At 50.9% G+C, this 12,328-nt stretch overlaps 1 protein-coding gene across 1 annotated transcript; it reads left to right on the top strand.

The window, feature by feature from the left end:
* The first annotated feature begins 4,234 nt into the window (after nucleotides 1–4,234).
* Nucleotides 4,235–11,918, top strand: LOC144180291 (uncharacterized). Its single transcript, XM_077708662.1, has 2 exons — nucleotides 4,235–4,303; nucleotides 10,506–11,918. Exons 1-2 carry the CDS (start codon nucleotides 4,268–4,270, stop codon nucleotides 11,643–11,645), a joined length of 1,176 nt encoding a protein of 391 aa, XP_077564788.1. The 5' UTR covers nucleotides 4,235–4,267; the 3' UTR covers nucleotides 11,646–11,918.
* The last annotated feature ends 410 nt before the right edge of the window (nucleotides 11,919–12,328 follow it).

The following is a 12,328-nucleotide window of genomic DNA, read 5'->3' as shown; positions in this document are numbered from 1 at the left end:
TTGGCTCCTAATGGGGATTCGCAGTTTACGTTCAGGGACTAAACAATGTGTCGCCCGGCCGTGAGCTTTGAGACCCTTTCCAGTTTAGCGGTTTTCTAAGCTTTGATCGGCTCGTCCAGATTACTGAGAAATCACAGTGCTTCCATCCGTTCATACGAACCGGTGACGGGTATGCCTAGTGCCCGTTTGAAGGCCTTCCTGATTACGGCGTCTATTTCCCATTTTTCTTCCATCCTAAGTTTCGTAGATGGGGCGACGTAGACCTCTCAGCTCTATACAAATTCCTGAACTAGTCTGATGAGGTTTCCCTCTATCACTTCGTGAGGCCGTTCGGAAATTTGCGAGGTGAGTAGGTTCGCCCGATACGGGCTTTTTTCGGGTGCGTTTATGAATTCGATGTTGTGCCCCTTAGCGTGAATCTGCAAGTCCAGGACCATGAAACTGTTTACTGTCGGCATACGCTATCTCCCACTATTGGTGGCGCCAGAGTTCCCGCCTTTGCAGGCGTCAAACGGAGATGCAAGCGTCTCAGCATGAGTATATACTCTTTCTCCGCGTCTACCACTCTCAGAAGGACTATTTCTATGGGTCCGTTGCTACACCCCGCAGCCGATAGACCAATATCCAACCCTACGTACCAGATTTAGTAGTTTGGATTTTTTTTTTTTTGCCTGTATAATCGCTTCGTTCAATAGTTCTAACTTTTGGCCTAGCGGCTGAATCGAGGGACCGGCCGACAGAAAGACAGGCCAAAATTTTCGCGTCTAAGTAGCCCAAGAAAGACTGTCGCCTTTTAAAAAAAGGCGTCTGGTCAAGGTTTTTCCGGAACAATGGAAATAAAAGTTCTTAACAGATGGCACGCGAGAAGTGTGAATGCGGACAAACTGAGTTCTGTGGAGCAAACTTGAACCTTCGTTCGTCATGGGACCAGGAAGAGGGCAGGGGAACAACGCGATGGGTTGGAGGGGATAGAAGAGAGGATGTCGTGTCGTCGGGTGGACAAAACAAGCTCATCGTCTTGCGAAGACACTTGCAGCGACCCAAGCAGATACACAGCCAATTTCTTTACATGCTTGACCTTGCTCGTGGAACCGATATCCAAGGGCACGGATTTCTTTTCATCTTGCTACGGAACACCACCCAGTGAGAGTTTGACAGAATGTGCTTGGTGTCAGTACGGCTGGCTGGGTTCCAGTGACTTTAGGCCACCCTGCCCTCCAATCCTTTAGGTCTTAACGGGTGCCGTTGACATGACCCTCTTGCGGGTATGCGGTCAGCCCAAATATTCCTGCTGAAGGGGACCAGGTGTCCTGGTGAGGCTTCGCAGCGCCACGAAGTGACGCCGGTGGTGTAGGAAACAAAGTAGGCGTCTAGCCGGGTGGGAAGGTGCTTACTGTTGAAAAGAAATGGAGGCGGAAGAGGAGAATCAAACCTGGAAGACACCTCTTGCTTGGTGGAAGGGGCCTGCCACGCGGTCATCGATGAGGACCTCCAAAATTCAGGTATGTACGCATTTATGCACGCGCCTACTTCATTGGGGGCTTTGTGCTCACCGCGATACTTCTATGGCTTGCGTTTCCCAATGCCTTGCAGATATCTAGCACTTCAAGTGTTCTTTGTCTGGTGGCTATATAGATTTTGGTGTAAGCGACATCATTGCCTCTTTCTGAAAATAAACGTGAAAACAATGTGAAAACACTTTGAAAACAATTTGGATTCGTTTTAAAGGCAGCTTTCGGGAGCTTCGCTTTTGAAAACTGTGGGGGATGGACATCAAAAGGCGCTCACAAAGTGTTTTGGTTATATGCAAAGACGTTCATCTGTACCTGTACCAATGGTCCATTCACCAAGTGGCTATGCGATAGCTGCTGCACGTGAAGAAGCAAGAAAGCTCAAGCACTTTTATATACCTATTGTCGGGGCGCTCCAACCCCATTTCTCTATGAGCCTCCCGTTACTTCAACCACAGACGACCTTCCACCATGGCGGCATACAGCAATAACAACCAATAAGACAAGGAATCTTTGTCGCCGTGACCAGCCAACGCCAATCTCAGATACCACAGTCCCTGGAGGTCACTGCGTATTGTACGCAGACGCAGCCCTCCTGCCGCGCGGAGGACGGACAGCTTTCGTCAGGGCCACACACTCGAAACTTAAATGCTAGTGCTATTTTTCCACCGGCACACCCGACCAGCTGCTACTGCAGCTCCAGGCTGTATATGACGCAATCACATCTAAAAGCGCACTCCCTAACACCACGGAGGCGCAAGTGTACACAGACTCGTCAGTGCAGTGAAGCCCCTAAAGCAAGTGAAAAAGGACTCCTCTGATCTGCCAACACAATCACAGCTTCCAAAGCTAATGATACGCGTACATTGGCTACAGGGGCACGGTCACAATTTCTTGGACCAATTAGCAGACAATCTTTCGCACTCTCTTGCCCCACCTGAATCTTAATCCACCACTAGCCCACTTCCTTGTGATGCACGCTCCCGCCTTTTAGCCATGGAATCTCTCCTGAGAAGGGACACACGTGCCCTAATTGCCTCGTGTGTCTGCTTCCCGTACCCCCTAATCTTTTCCGGGTGGAGAAAGTTTCTCTCATGAGGCTCCGCGCTCTCACCCCTTCAGCCACGTGGACTTGGGGACCCGCAGCAGACGACCCAGGAACATGTCCCAAGTGTCCGGCTCCGGCGGCTGAAGCTTACGTCAAGCATTTCTTGTGGATGTCCACAGAAACAAGGACCGCTCGGGACAATGCGCTCATAGCGGTTGGTCTTCGGTGGTATAAACCGGGTGGCTTCAACCGGCGGGTGCAAGATTGCTACTGAAGCTCGCTGCTGAACTTATTACACGAAACCGGACGTCATGACCACCTGTAGACTTGTCCAGGGTCGATTTCCTGACCACCTGTAATTTTTATACCCCTCCTCTCTCTTCTACCTACTCTCTTATATTTGTCTTAATTCCGCTCTCTCTTTTTCTCCTTTCATCTTTCTTCTCTCTTCATATCGTTACACCTTCTTCATAAGCGGCATTGCAAAAATACGAAGTTAAAAAAGAGTAACGCAATGAAGGTATCCGTAGAACGTGTTCCAAAATTGTTGAGGGTATCCCCATCCCCATTACAACAGTGATCATTATCATTATAATCATCATGTTTATCATCATATTCCAAAGCTATCTTTTTAGTGAGAATTGCCTTTGGAGATGCGAGTTAGTACAGGGAAGTGATGAAGCGGCCTCCGGCTTGCAGTTCCCCCCCCTTAACTCTAATCCTTCCCAGGTTTTTCAATTGCACATTCCCGATCGTCATGCAATGCTTCAGATGCTTCGGTACAAGTTTTTTGTACGAATTAGTGACGCCGATATCGTGGAGTTCGAAGCACCCTCACTCGGGACTCAAAGCCTGACAGCGGTTCAACAGTTTTTACACACCGGCCATTCATAATGAAATGACTATGCCATCTCTCAAGAAATTCTAAGCATTTTTAAGAAATGGAATTATTTTTTCCCACCTTCGTTCTGGGCGACAATTACGTTTTCTCGGCCTTATTATTACATTGACCACAGTGCCCATAAAAGCACGAGTCTTTTGAGAAGGATAAGAAAAAGAAAATCAAATAACGAGGTAAGCTCGGAACTTATGTTTTGCAGCAACGCGCCGCCGAAAAGGCCGGCCAAATTTGTCCTGGCATAAAGTGCTTTAAAGCCGGAAAGCCCACAACAGCAACCCCCACGCTAAAGAGCGCGCGTGTGGCCTTTAGCCCATGACCGCCGAGACACTCGCCAAGCTAAAGCCAAACCGAAGAGGGCGCGGAGAGCAAGCACGTAGGAGAGACACATTAGCACCAACTTACACGAGCCGGCGACAATGACTGCAACAACCACGCAGAACCGCAGTGGAAACAAAGCAGCAAGAACCAGCGTCCCTCGACTCTCCTCCTCGGACTTCTGCTGGGAGCAGTCTCTAGCGCGGACGGCTCGTGCAAAGGATAGTGCCTTGCGAGTAAGAACGCGGGGAAACGAAAACAAACAAACAAAAAAAACGAAGCGTGCTTTCTTGCTGAGACCGCCGCCGAGCTAAAAGCCGCCACGAGGTTCTGCGGCCGCCTTAGAAGAATGACAATCGGATTACTTGGCTTCTGGGTCCCAGAGGACATCGCGCGGCTAGAGGCGGGGAGGCTATATAACGACGCTCGCCGTACAACAGGCGTTACTCGTCTCATCGACACAAGCCGCTCGGTGAGCTAACAGCGGCAGCTATGGGAACGCAGATGCGCCGCGGATCTGCGGTCGGGGTGAGTTGTGGTCACGCATACCTGTACTTTCGCGTTTCCCTAGCACCTGGGCTACTCGACGGGGCCTTTTAATGCTGACAATACGTCAAAACGTCCGCCTAGGATAGGGATAGCTTTCATCGGTTGAAAAGGGGAAAAAAAAGGAAAGCCTCTGGCCGAACGATCAATGCAGGTCTTATATCCACGTTTGGCCCTAAAGGCATGCATTTCTATTCGGTTTGAGTTCGTGTCGTGCGCCATTTCGAAAATTTTTTGGCTGGTGTTTCACGGATAAGGATAACTTTCTGGCACTAGTCGTCCATACGAAGTACAAATGACGCTTAGGTTGACCTGGACAGGATCAATGTTGGTGGTGTGTAATATGCACCAGAGCATCTGGAAACTATTGGCGCCAGCTCAGAGCCGCACTTGATACCTCGGTGGCCGTCTTATGGTAACTCTGTAGACTGTGATGAGGTGATTTCTGATATTAGGTAGGCTGTGTAGCTTGAAGGACAGACAACTGATTGCCAACGCATTTATTGCGGTGAAAGGGCGAATGTAAAATGATTACTTCAGCACTGTTAAACGCAAACTTGTAAGATTTTTCCTTGGGACACATCTTCCTTCATATCTATTCATATTGGATCACATCTTTCCATGACCCGCCGCGGTGGCTCAGTGGCTAAGGCGTTGCGCTGCTGAGCACGAGGTCGCGGGTTCGATTCCCGGCCGTGGCGGCCGCTTTTCTGATGGAGGCGAAAATCAAAAACGCCCGTGTGCACGAGATTTTGGCTCACGTTAAAGATCCCCGGGTGGTAAAAATTAATCCGGAGCCCTCCACTACGGCGCGCCTCATCGCCTGCGTTGCGTCGGCGCGTTAAACCCTACAATCAATCAATCATCTTGACATGATTCCTGTTCAGCATTTTCGTAGCATGTGCGACGGTGGGAGTTCACGGATCTATTTGTTGACTACATGCGCAAAAATTAGTGCTTTATGGGCGAAAGAGAAGCCCGAAATGAACCTGTTGCTCTAATATTAAGTCGCCAGACCTGTTAGGCCGAAAAGGAAACTTCTGCCGCGCATGCTATGCCAATATAGTCTTAGACCTCTTAGGCGCAAGCCATTTAGCGTTCATATATTCGTCCCTGTGAGCTTATTTTCTGTCTGGGGCCTGGTTATTTCGCATGTTTTATTATCTGCATTTCGCTCACTGTATTTTCGGTCACGGGCCAAGTCAAGGTGAGAACACAGAGACGTTTCGGGACCCGTACGGGTTTTCCGAAAACTGATACCTGACCAGACGAACTTTCGTCATGATACTTGACCAGACGAACTTTCGCCGATCTCTTGACTGCATTCACGACATTTGCTGGGTCTCGTCTGCTTGTCGTTCCATATGCCATCGCCGAGGGGCCTATTCTAGTGGTTCGCGTAGCATTATTGACACTTGTCTGAAACTCAGCACTATTCACCGTTATTGAGGAATAACGCTTTTTAAGAACATCAGACAGTTTTTACAGCAATTTGAATATTTAAAATAACTAGCCGGACGACAGCATACGTGACGTTTGGTACCGGGAGGAAAATTGACTTCGCAACTGTTAGACTACTGGAGTGGCCAGTAGGTATCTGCAGAAGAGTGGTCTTATGTGTATAATAAAGGAACCGGTCAGCGACCATATAGGTCGGCGGGAATCAGGAAGTGGCGTTTTCCGCCGCTACTTCGTTCGGCTGTTCTTATCTGGCTACGGTTACTCCTGTGCAGTGTATACACCGAGGTCATTTCTAGTAAATAATGCTGCGCCTAGTGAATATTGCCGCAAGATCAGTTCACTTTCACTGTTGACTATCGCGAGGAACGGCTGTTTGTGGTTCATGGTATTCGTCCTAAAAATGCCGGCGAATCGAGCGTAAATGGGCGATTGTCGACGGTGAGTACAGAGCGCACGCGCGCCCAGCTCTGCTGGGCAGAACAGCCCAGTGCCAGGGTCCCAGAGACACTGCCGCTCAAGTTCTGGCCGGTTCAGTTCGGTTGAAACATGTTACTTGGTGTTCACACGAAAGAGCCTGCCGAAAGCGCCTCCGTGAGCGTGAGCGTGAGCCGTGGTAGCGGGTGACGTCACTACCGGGAGCGCCCATTGCGTATGGGCTCGCAGCGACGGGCGGTCTTCCAAACGCATCGCAGATCTTATTGTGTTCTGGTCAGAAGCAAGCGATTCGTGGTTTTATGGTACACCAACCTTCCGGTTATAATGGGCGCTCTCTGGTTCTTGCTCGGGGCGTGCATATGCGTAGTATGTAATGGGTTCGGGGACTTCATCTGCACTCGGAAGAGGTTAAGTGCGTTAAATGGTTGCATTGACTCTGCGGATTTCATTCCGAAGTGTACTTCAGATCGTGCTTGGCTTCGAGGTAGGCCCAGGTGATGCAGCCTACGTGTTCAGGAGCCCTGTGAATAGGATAGCGCATTTACACGAGAAAATCGCCTCACCCATTTCAATTTCAGAGCTCATATTTTTAAGGCTAAATTAAACATTAGAATAACTGAGTGAATTAACTTTATAGCCATCTTCGGGGCCTCTCCATGGAGAGGCCCCGAAGATGGCGCTTGCTGTAATATAAAGTGGTGGGACAAGTCCTCAGTCAACGATACAAATCAGGAAAAAAAATTCACTATCTTCCCGTATGGGAAACCAGAGTGGTATGCGAAGAAGCCATGGGGTCGGCTCAAGTTCCCATTAGTTTTCAGTTCGATCGCGGTGTTGCGGGAGGAGAATGAGGGGAGCGGAGCGCGCGCGCGTCATTTATACCGGGGAGCTACAGTGGCGCCCCCAGCGAATTATGCAGCGGCTACCGTCGCGTCTCTAACCCTAAGCTGCTTCGCATTATCGGTTGGCCAATCCCTAGGGGCACCCTGCCGCAATCATAATCAGCGGTGCCTGGCCAGGCTTGCGCAGTGGGGGTGTGGTACTCAGAGCTCCCCTACGGGAAGATGACGACGGTGGTTGAACGCGAAGCTATATCGTGATGGATTCTTTGGTTGGCCAATCCCTAGGGGCATCCTGCCACAATAATCATCAGCGTTGCCTGGCCCGGCATGCACAGTGAGTGTGCGGACGGCGGACAACAACGACAAGGGAGGGAGGGACACAGCACTGAGCATGAGATGCTTCGCATCTAAAAAGAAACGGTCGATCAGCGCATCACGATGACATCGCGTGGTGGCTATATACAAGGAGCGTCGTGTGCTATTCGTTATACGCTGTAAAATCACAAGTACCCCATTCGCGTTCACTTGCTAGCATGCTGCATAAAATTTGCAGTCAGCTAGTCTACCGTAACAGCAAAGTCACGTTCAATCCCGCTCACTTACAAAGAGAAAAGAATTTTCTGCTCCAGGCTGTCACACTTGCTTGGGCGTTCCTCGCGGTTAAAAAAATTGCAAATGTGCTATAATGCGAATAACTGCAAAATTTCGGGTACTCTAGATGAGCGCTGCTTTGCCCGTAAAGTAAGGCTCGCTATATTTCTAGACCAGGTTTTCTTAATACCGCAAGAAATTCGTGTTTCATGCGCGTTCGTTATTTCACTTGCGTTAAAATGCAGTCGCTGTATGGAAGAATTGTAATAGAGTTTTTGAGCGTAATGGAGTGTTAACGTTGACCCTCATTGCTACTTGATGGAAATTAAGACATACGAAGTCACAGTAAATGAGTTTTTCATTGAAGAATAAGCTGCGTCCAAAAGAAACCTTGATGCAGTAATGACTTCTTAATGCGGTAGCGTTAAAGTGCTCGTAGAGCGGAAAACCACAGCCCCAGAAACGCGACACATAAACTCGCATTGGCCGCGAGTGTTCCATAGCGCGTGCTTCAGAAATGAAATGCAAAAAAAGCAGCGCGTGCTGCTCGACAACGCTTTGGCAAGCGCATAGCCACGTGAAAAAATGGAGAGGGCGGTGGCGGCAGTTGTTCTACTGCCGCTCTTAATGAGGCCATTCGTGCAGCACACTCCAAGCAGCCCCCGTAGGTCGTCTTCGCCGCAGCGCTCCAGAATGACCACTTGAAGTGACAAAGAGTTCAAATTCGGCAATTGACGAAGCCCAACATATGATCTGACTAAAAAATTAGCCGAGGTTCCCTGACTTAGCGCCGCGAACGTTGATGGGAACAACGAAACTGCCTGACGTTCGCTGATCGCAAGCTATGTTTCATAGAACTTCTCAAAGCAAGCATTTGCACAAGCTGAAACGGGCTGAGCGGTTATCCGTCCGCTTGCGCATGGCTTCAGTATCCCTCGCGTGGTCTTCTGGATCATCTCGACGACGCCGTCCCCGTATCGCGCGCCGACCTCCCCCCGGCGCTCCCGAAGGTAGGCTTCTTCCGGCGAGCGCGAGAGTTTATCCATTTTCCGAACATTCGAGAAATGACCGCCAAGCGCACTCGCCTATATATCCGCACTCCTCCGAACCACTCGTTGCAAACGCGCACTCCAAGTGACCAACTGCTCTCCTCCTACCCTTGAATCCGCCCACCTGCGCTTGGCGTCCACGCCCAATCTTCCCACTACGCTGAACCTGTTTGGCGCTTGCTCTCCCTCACCCCACTGCGCTGCACGTGTGCTTGGCGCTTGCTCTCACTCTCGCTAGGCTATCCCCCCTCTAAATCGCTGTGCCCGCATTACCACGTCTCGTCCCATGAAAGCCTCAACAGAGAACAGCTACGCGGTTAAAGAAAAGGGCATGTGGGCAGGGACAGCACGCAAGGTGTGAATGGCGTTTTTCATCGCGCAGTGTCCCTGCGCAAATGCCCTTTTTCGCTCAAATTGATGCTCGGTCACGTCATTCGTCGAATCTGCACAGTAGGCCACTTCAATTGGTTATTCTGGAACATTCGTTGCGCTGCTGAGCACGAGGTCGCGGGTTCGATTCCCGGCCGCGGCGGCCGCTTTTCTGATGGAGGCGAAAAGCAAAAACGCCCGTGTGTACGAGATTTCGGCGCACGATAAAAATCCCCAGGTGGTCAAAATTAATCCGGAGCCCTCCACTACGGCGCGCCTCATCGCCTGCGTTGCGTCGGCGCGTTAAACCCCACAATCAATCAATCAATCAATCAATCAATCAATCAATCAATCAATCAATCAATCAATCAATCAATCAATCAATCAATCAATCAATCTATCACTATTCTGGAACACTGCGGTGAAGACGTCCCACTGTGACTTCTTAGAGTACTTTTCAGTGACCCAGGGCTGTCTGCGGGGCATGGAACGTCCAGCGGAGTTCAAGGAGTATTAAAGAAAACCCTCCAGCTCTCCCGATGTATGCTTTCACTCTTTTATTTATACCTGAAAACACTGCGAAAGCAGTAGATATCCCACACGGCAGTAGCACACAGAGGCGAAAGCAGTAGCACACAGCGGCACTGCGAGATCTGCTCGTCGCCGCCGGTACATCTTACAATTTTTGCTTTGCTTTCGTAGCTATACAACACGACTACTGCTGAAATTGAAAGAAAGCCGCCAATAGCCGCGAAACCACTTTGAGCAAGTTTTCAGTTATCTGAGGGGTGTAGAGCAGAAGTATTTAGATTGTGACAGCATACTGGATGCGCGTGTTGGCTACGTTCGGAAAGCATTTCAGATTTTGAAAAAAAAAGAAGTTCAAAAAGTGTTGCAAGATCTTAATGCTTTCAAATTCACATTTCCCTAGATGTGCTTACGTGCCGTGTGAGTTTTTATTTTCTGATAGTGTTTTTGTTTCTAGGTAGGCTTGCTCAGAGGGACGTAGATCGCTGAGGGTAAACAACGGGATCGTCCACTACGCACAATAAATTATAATATAAAACACTACAGCTGAAATATTTCTTAATAGTGATGCTAGTTATTTATATTCATAAAGTCATAAAAACGTTTTTCTGGTGCTTTGTAAGGAACCTTTTAAGTTCCTATGATAGGCTGCAGTGCATGAGTGCAGTGCATGCAGTTAGGGGAAACACCGCAAATCTTGATCGTCCTACAGAATGTTCTGGAGAATGTGAACATTTTAGTGCTCGAATGTAACGTAAAACGTAGCTGTGTGTGTAGAGCCTTAAACGAGAACGCTACGCCCGTGTACCTGCTTTAACGACGCAAAATACTCGAAAGTCGTGGGGCGACGCGTTGTAAGAGTACATGTCCCTTTGCGATGTCGTCATGGTTGGCTGTGCCTTCTTTCAGCTGCAACCACTGCTCCTCCCTGTCCTCCTGGCGGGCAGTGTCCTGTGGTTCAGCGCAGCCTCGGCCCAGCACCCGGTGGGAAGTGACGAGGAGCGTTCCTTGCTCGCCAAGGCTTTCGGCCTCAGCGGGGACTCGCTCACCCGCTGGAACGTCTCGCCGGCCACGCTGCAGCACATGCGTACCGAGGGCTTCAAGCGACACTTCAGCCCCTGGGGCGGCAAGCGGAGCGCCGCGTTCGACGCCCTGCTAGACTCGCCCATGAGCGAGCGCTTCGCGCCCGACGGCTCCTACAAGGTGCATCGCCTACACAAGTCTTCGGTTCAGTCGGCGCGTGGGCCCGGGGGCGCGGAGTCATTCAGCCCCTGGGGCGGAAAGAGGGCCGACCAAAAGGAGCAGACCTTCAACCCCTGGGGAGGCAAGAGGGGCGACCGCTTCGGCTCCTGGGGCGGCAAGAGGCAGCAGGACAGCCAGAACTCCTTCAATCCGTGGGGAGGCAAGAGATCATCTGGTAGCCACCCGGACAGCCAGGTGGACGGAAGGGAAGCTGACGAGCACCTCTTCCCAGCCTGGGGTGGAAAGGGGGCCCCCGACGAGTTCTCTGCGTGGGCAGGGAAGAGGGTCGACGGTGAGGGGGAAACGTTTAAACCGTGGGGAGGAAAGCGGGAGGACCGCTTCAACCCGTGGGGTGGAAAAAGGGACCGCCTGTTTAACCCTTGGGGAGGCAAGAAGGACAGCTCGAACAAGGACGGCTTCTTCAATCCCTGGGGCGGCAAGCGCGGCCCCGACGACCAATTCAACCCTTGGGGAGGCAAGAAGCAGGACCCCTTCAACCCCTGGGGCGGGAAACGCGGCGCCGACGATTCGTTCAACCCGTGGGGCGGTAAGCGGCAGGACCCGTTCAATCCGTGGGGTGGAAAGAAAGAAGACGTCGTCTTCAGGCCCTGGGGTGGCAGGCGCCAGGACGACACCTTCAAGCCCTGGGGAGGAAAAAGAGGGGAGGATTCGCCCCCGAGCCTTTCCATCAGCGGTGGTCTCACCCCCGGCCTGCAGGGTGAGCCGGGCTCCTCGCGCACCAAGCGCGACTCCGCAATGCGGGAACACAAAGCAAGTACGTCGAGTGAAGGAAACACTAGGACGTAGCCGACGTTAAGTGGCGATCGTTTTTGCTACCGTCGCTGGACTGTCGTGGAAAAAAAGTGCGGGGCCGCAGAGGACGCAGCAGCAGCATAGCCTGCCGGGAACAAACAAAAAGAGAAGAAAGGAGAAGACGGCGCTTTTATGGCCAAAGAGAATACTATTTTTAGCGTAAAAAAATGCAGCTCCAGTGCCGGAGTTGCCCTAAAAAAAACAAAGGCACCGCCTTGTCAGGCGTATACAAAATAAAACGACACGAAAGCGCACTCTTCCGTGTATTTTATTCCATAGCACCACTATCCCAGGTAAGAAGTTCAGTTGCCTCTTTCTGCGAGTGTGAAGCTCGATATGCTCCGAGCCAGTTGCTTGGAGCAGGAGAGTGAGCCCTCCTTCATCCGGGCATCTTCTCCCGAAGAGCCTTCACCTTATCCCCAATGAAGCCACCTGTTTCCGGCAAAGCAGAGCAAGTGCATATGTTAATCGAATTAGCACACACACGGCCACTGTGCGGCATAAAGCGCTGATAAATGTTTCAGAGGCGAAGAGGTGGCTGCACACGGCTTAACTCGCATATCGGGGAGTTTGCACCGCAGAGAACCTAATTTATACGCGCTGCGGACGGGAAGATAACGCTGGCCTTTTCCACGCAATTTCCTGTTTCAGAATTCACCTGGTGCAGAATTCCCCCG

The sequence above is a fragment of the Haemaphysalis longicornis genome, unplaced genomic scaffold, assembly GCF_048455015.1.
Source record: "Haemaphysalis longicornis isolate Haplotype H1 unplaced genomic scaffold, Haemaphysalis longicornis Haplotype H1 scaffold_4, whole genome shotgun sequence".
Classification (NCBI taxonomy): domain Eukaryota; kingdom Metazoa; phylum Arthropoda; class Arachnida; order Ixodida; family Ixodidae; genus Haemaphysalis; species Haemaphysalis longicornis.
The sequence above is the reverse complement of the archived record's forward strand: the minus strand, read 5'-3'. Positions and strand labels throughout refer to the sequence as shown.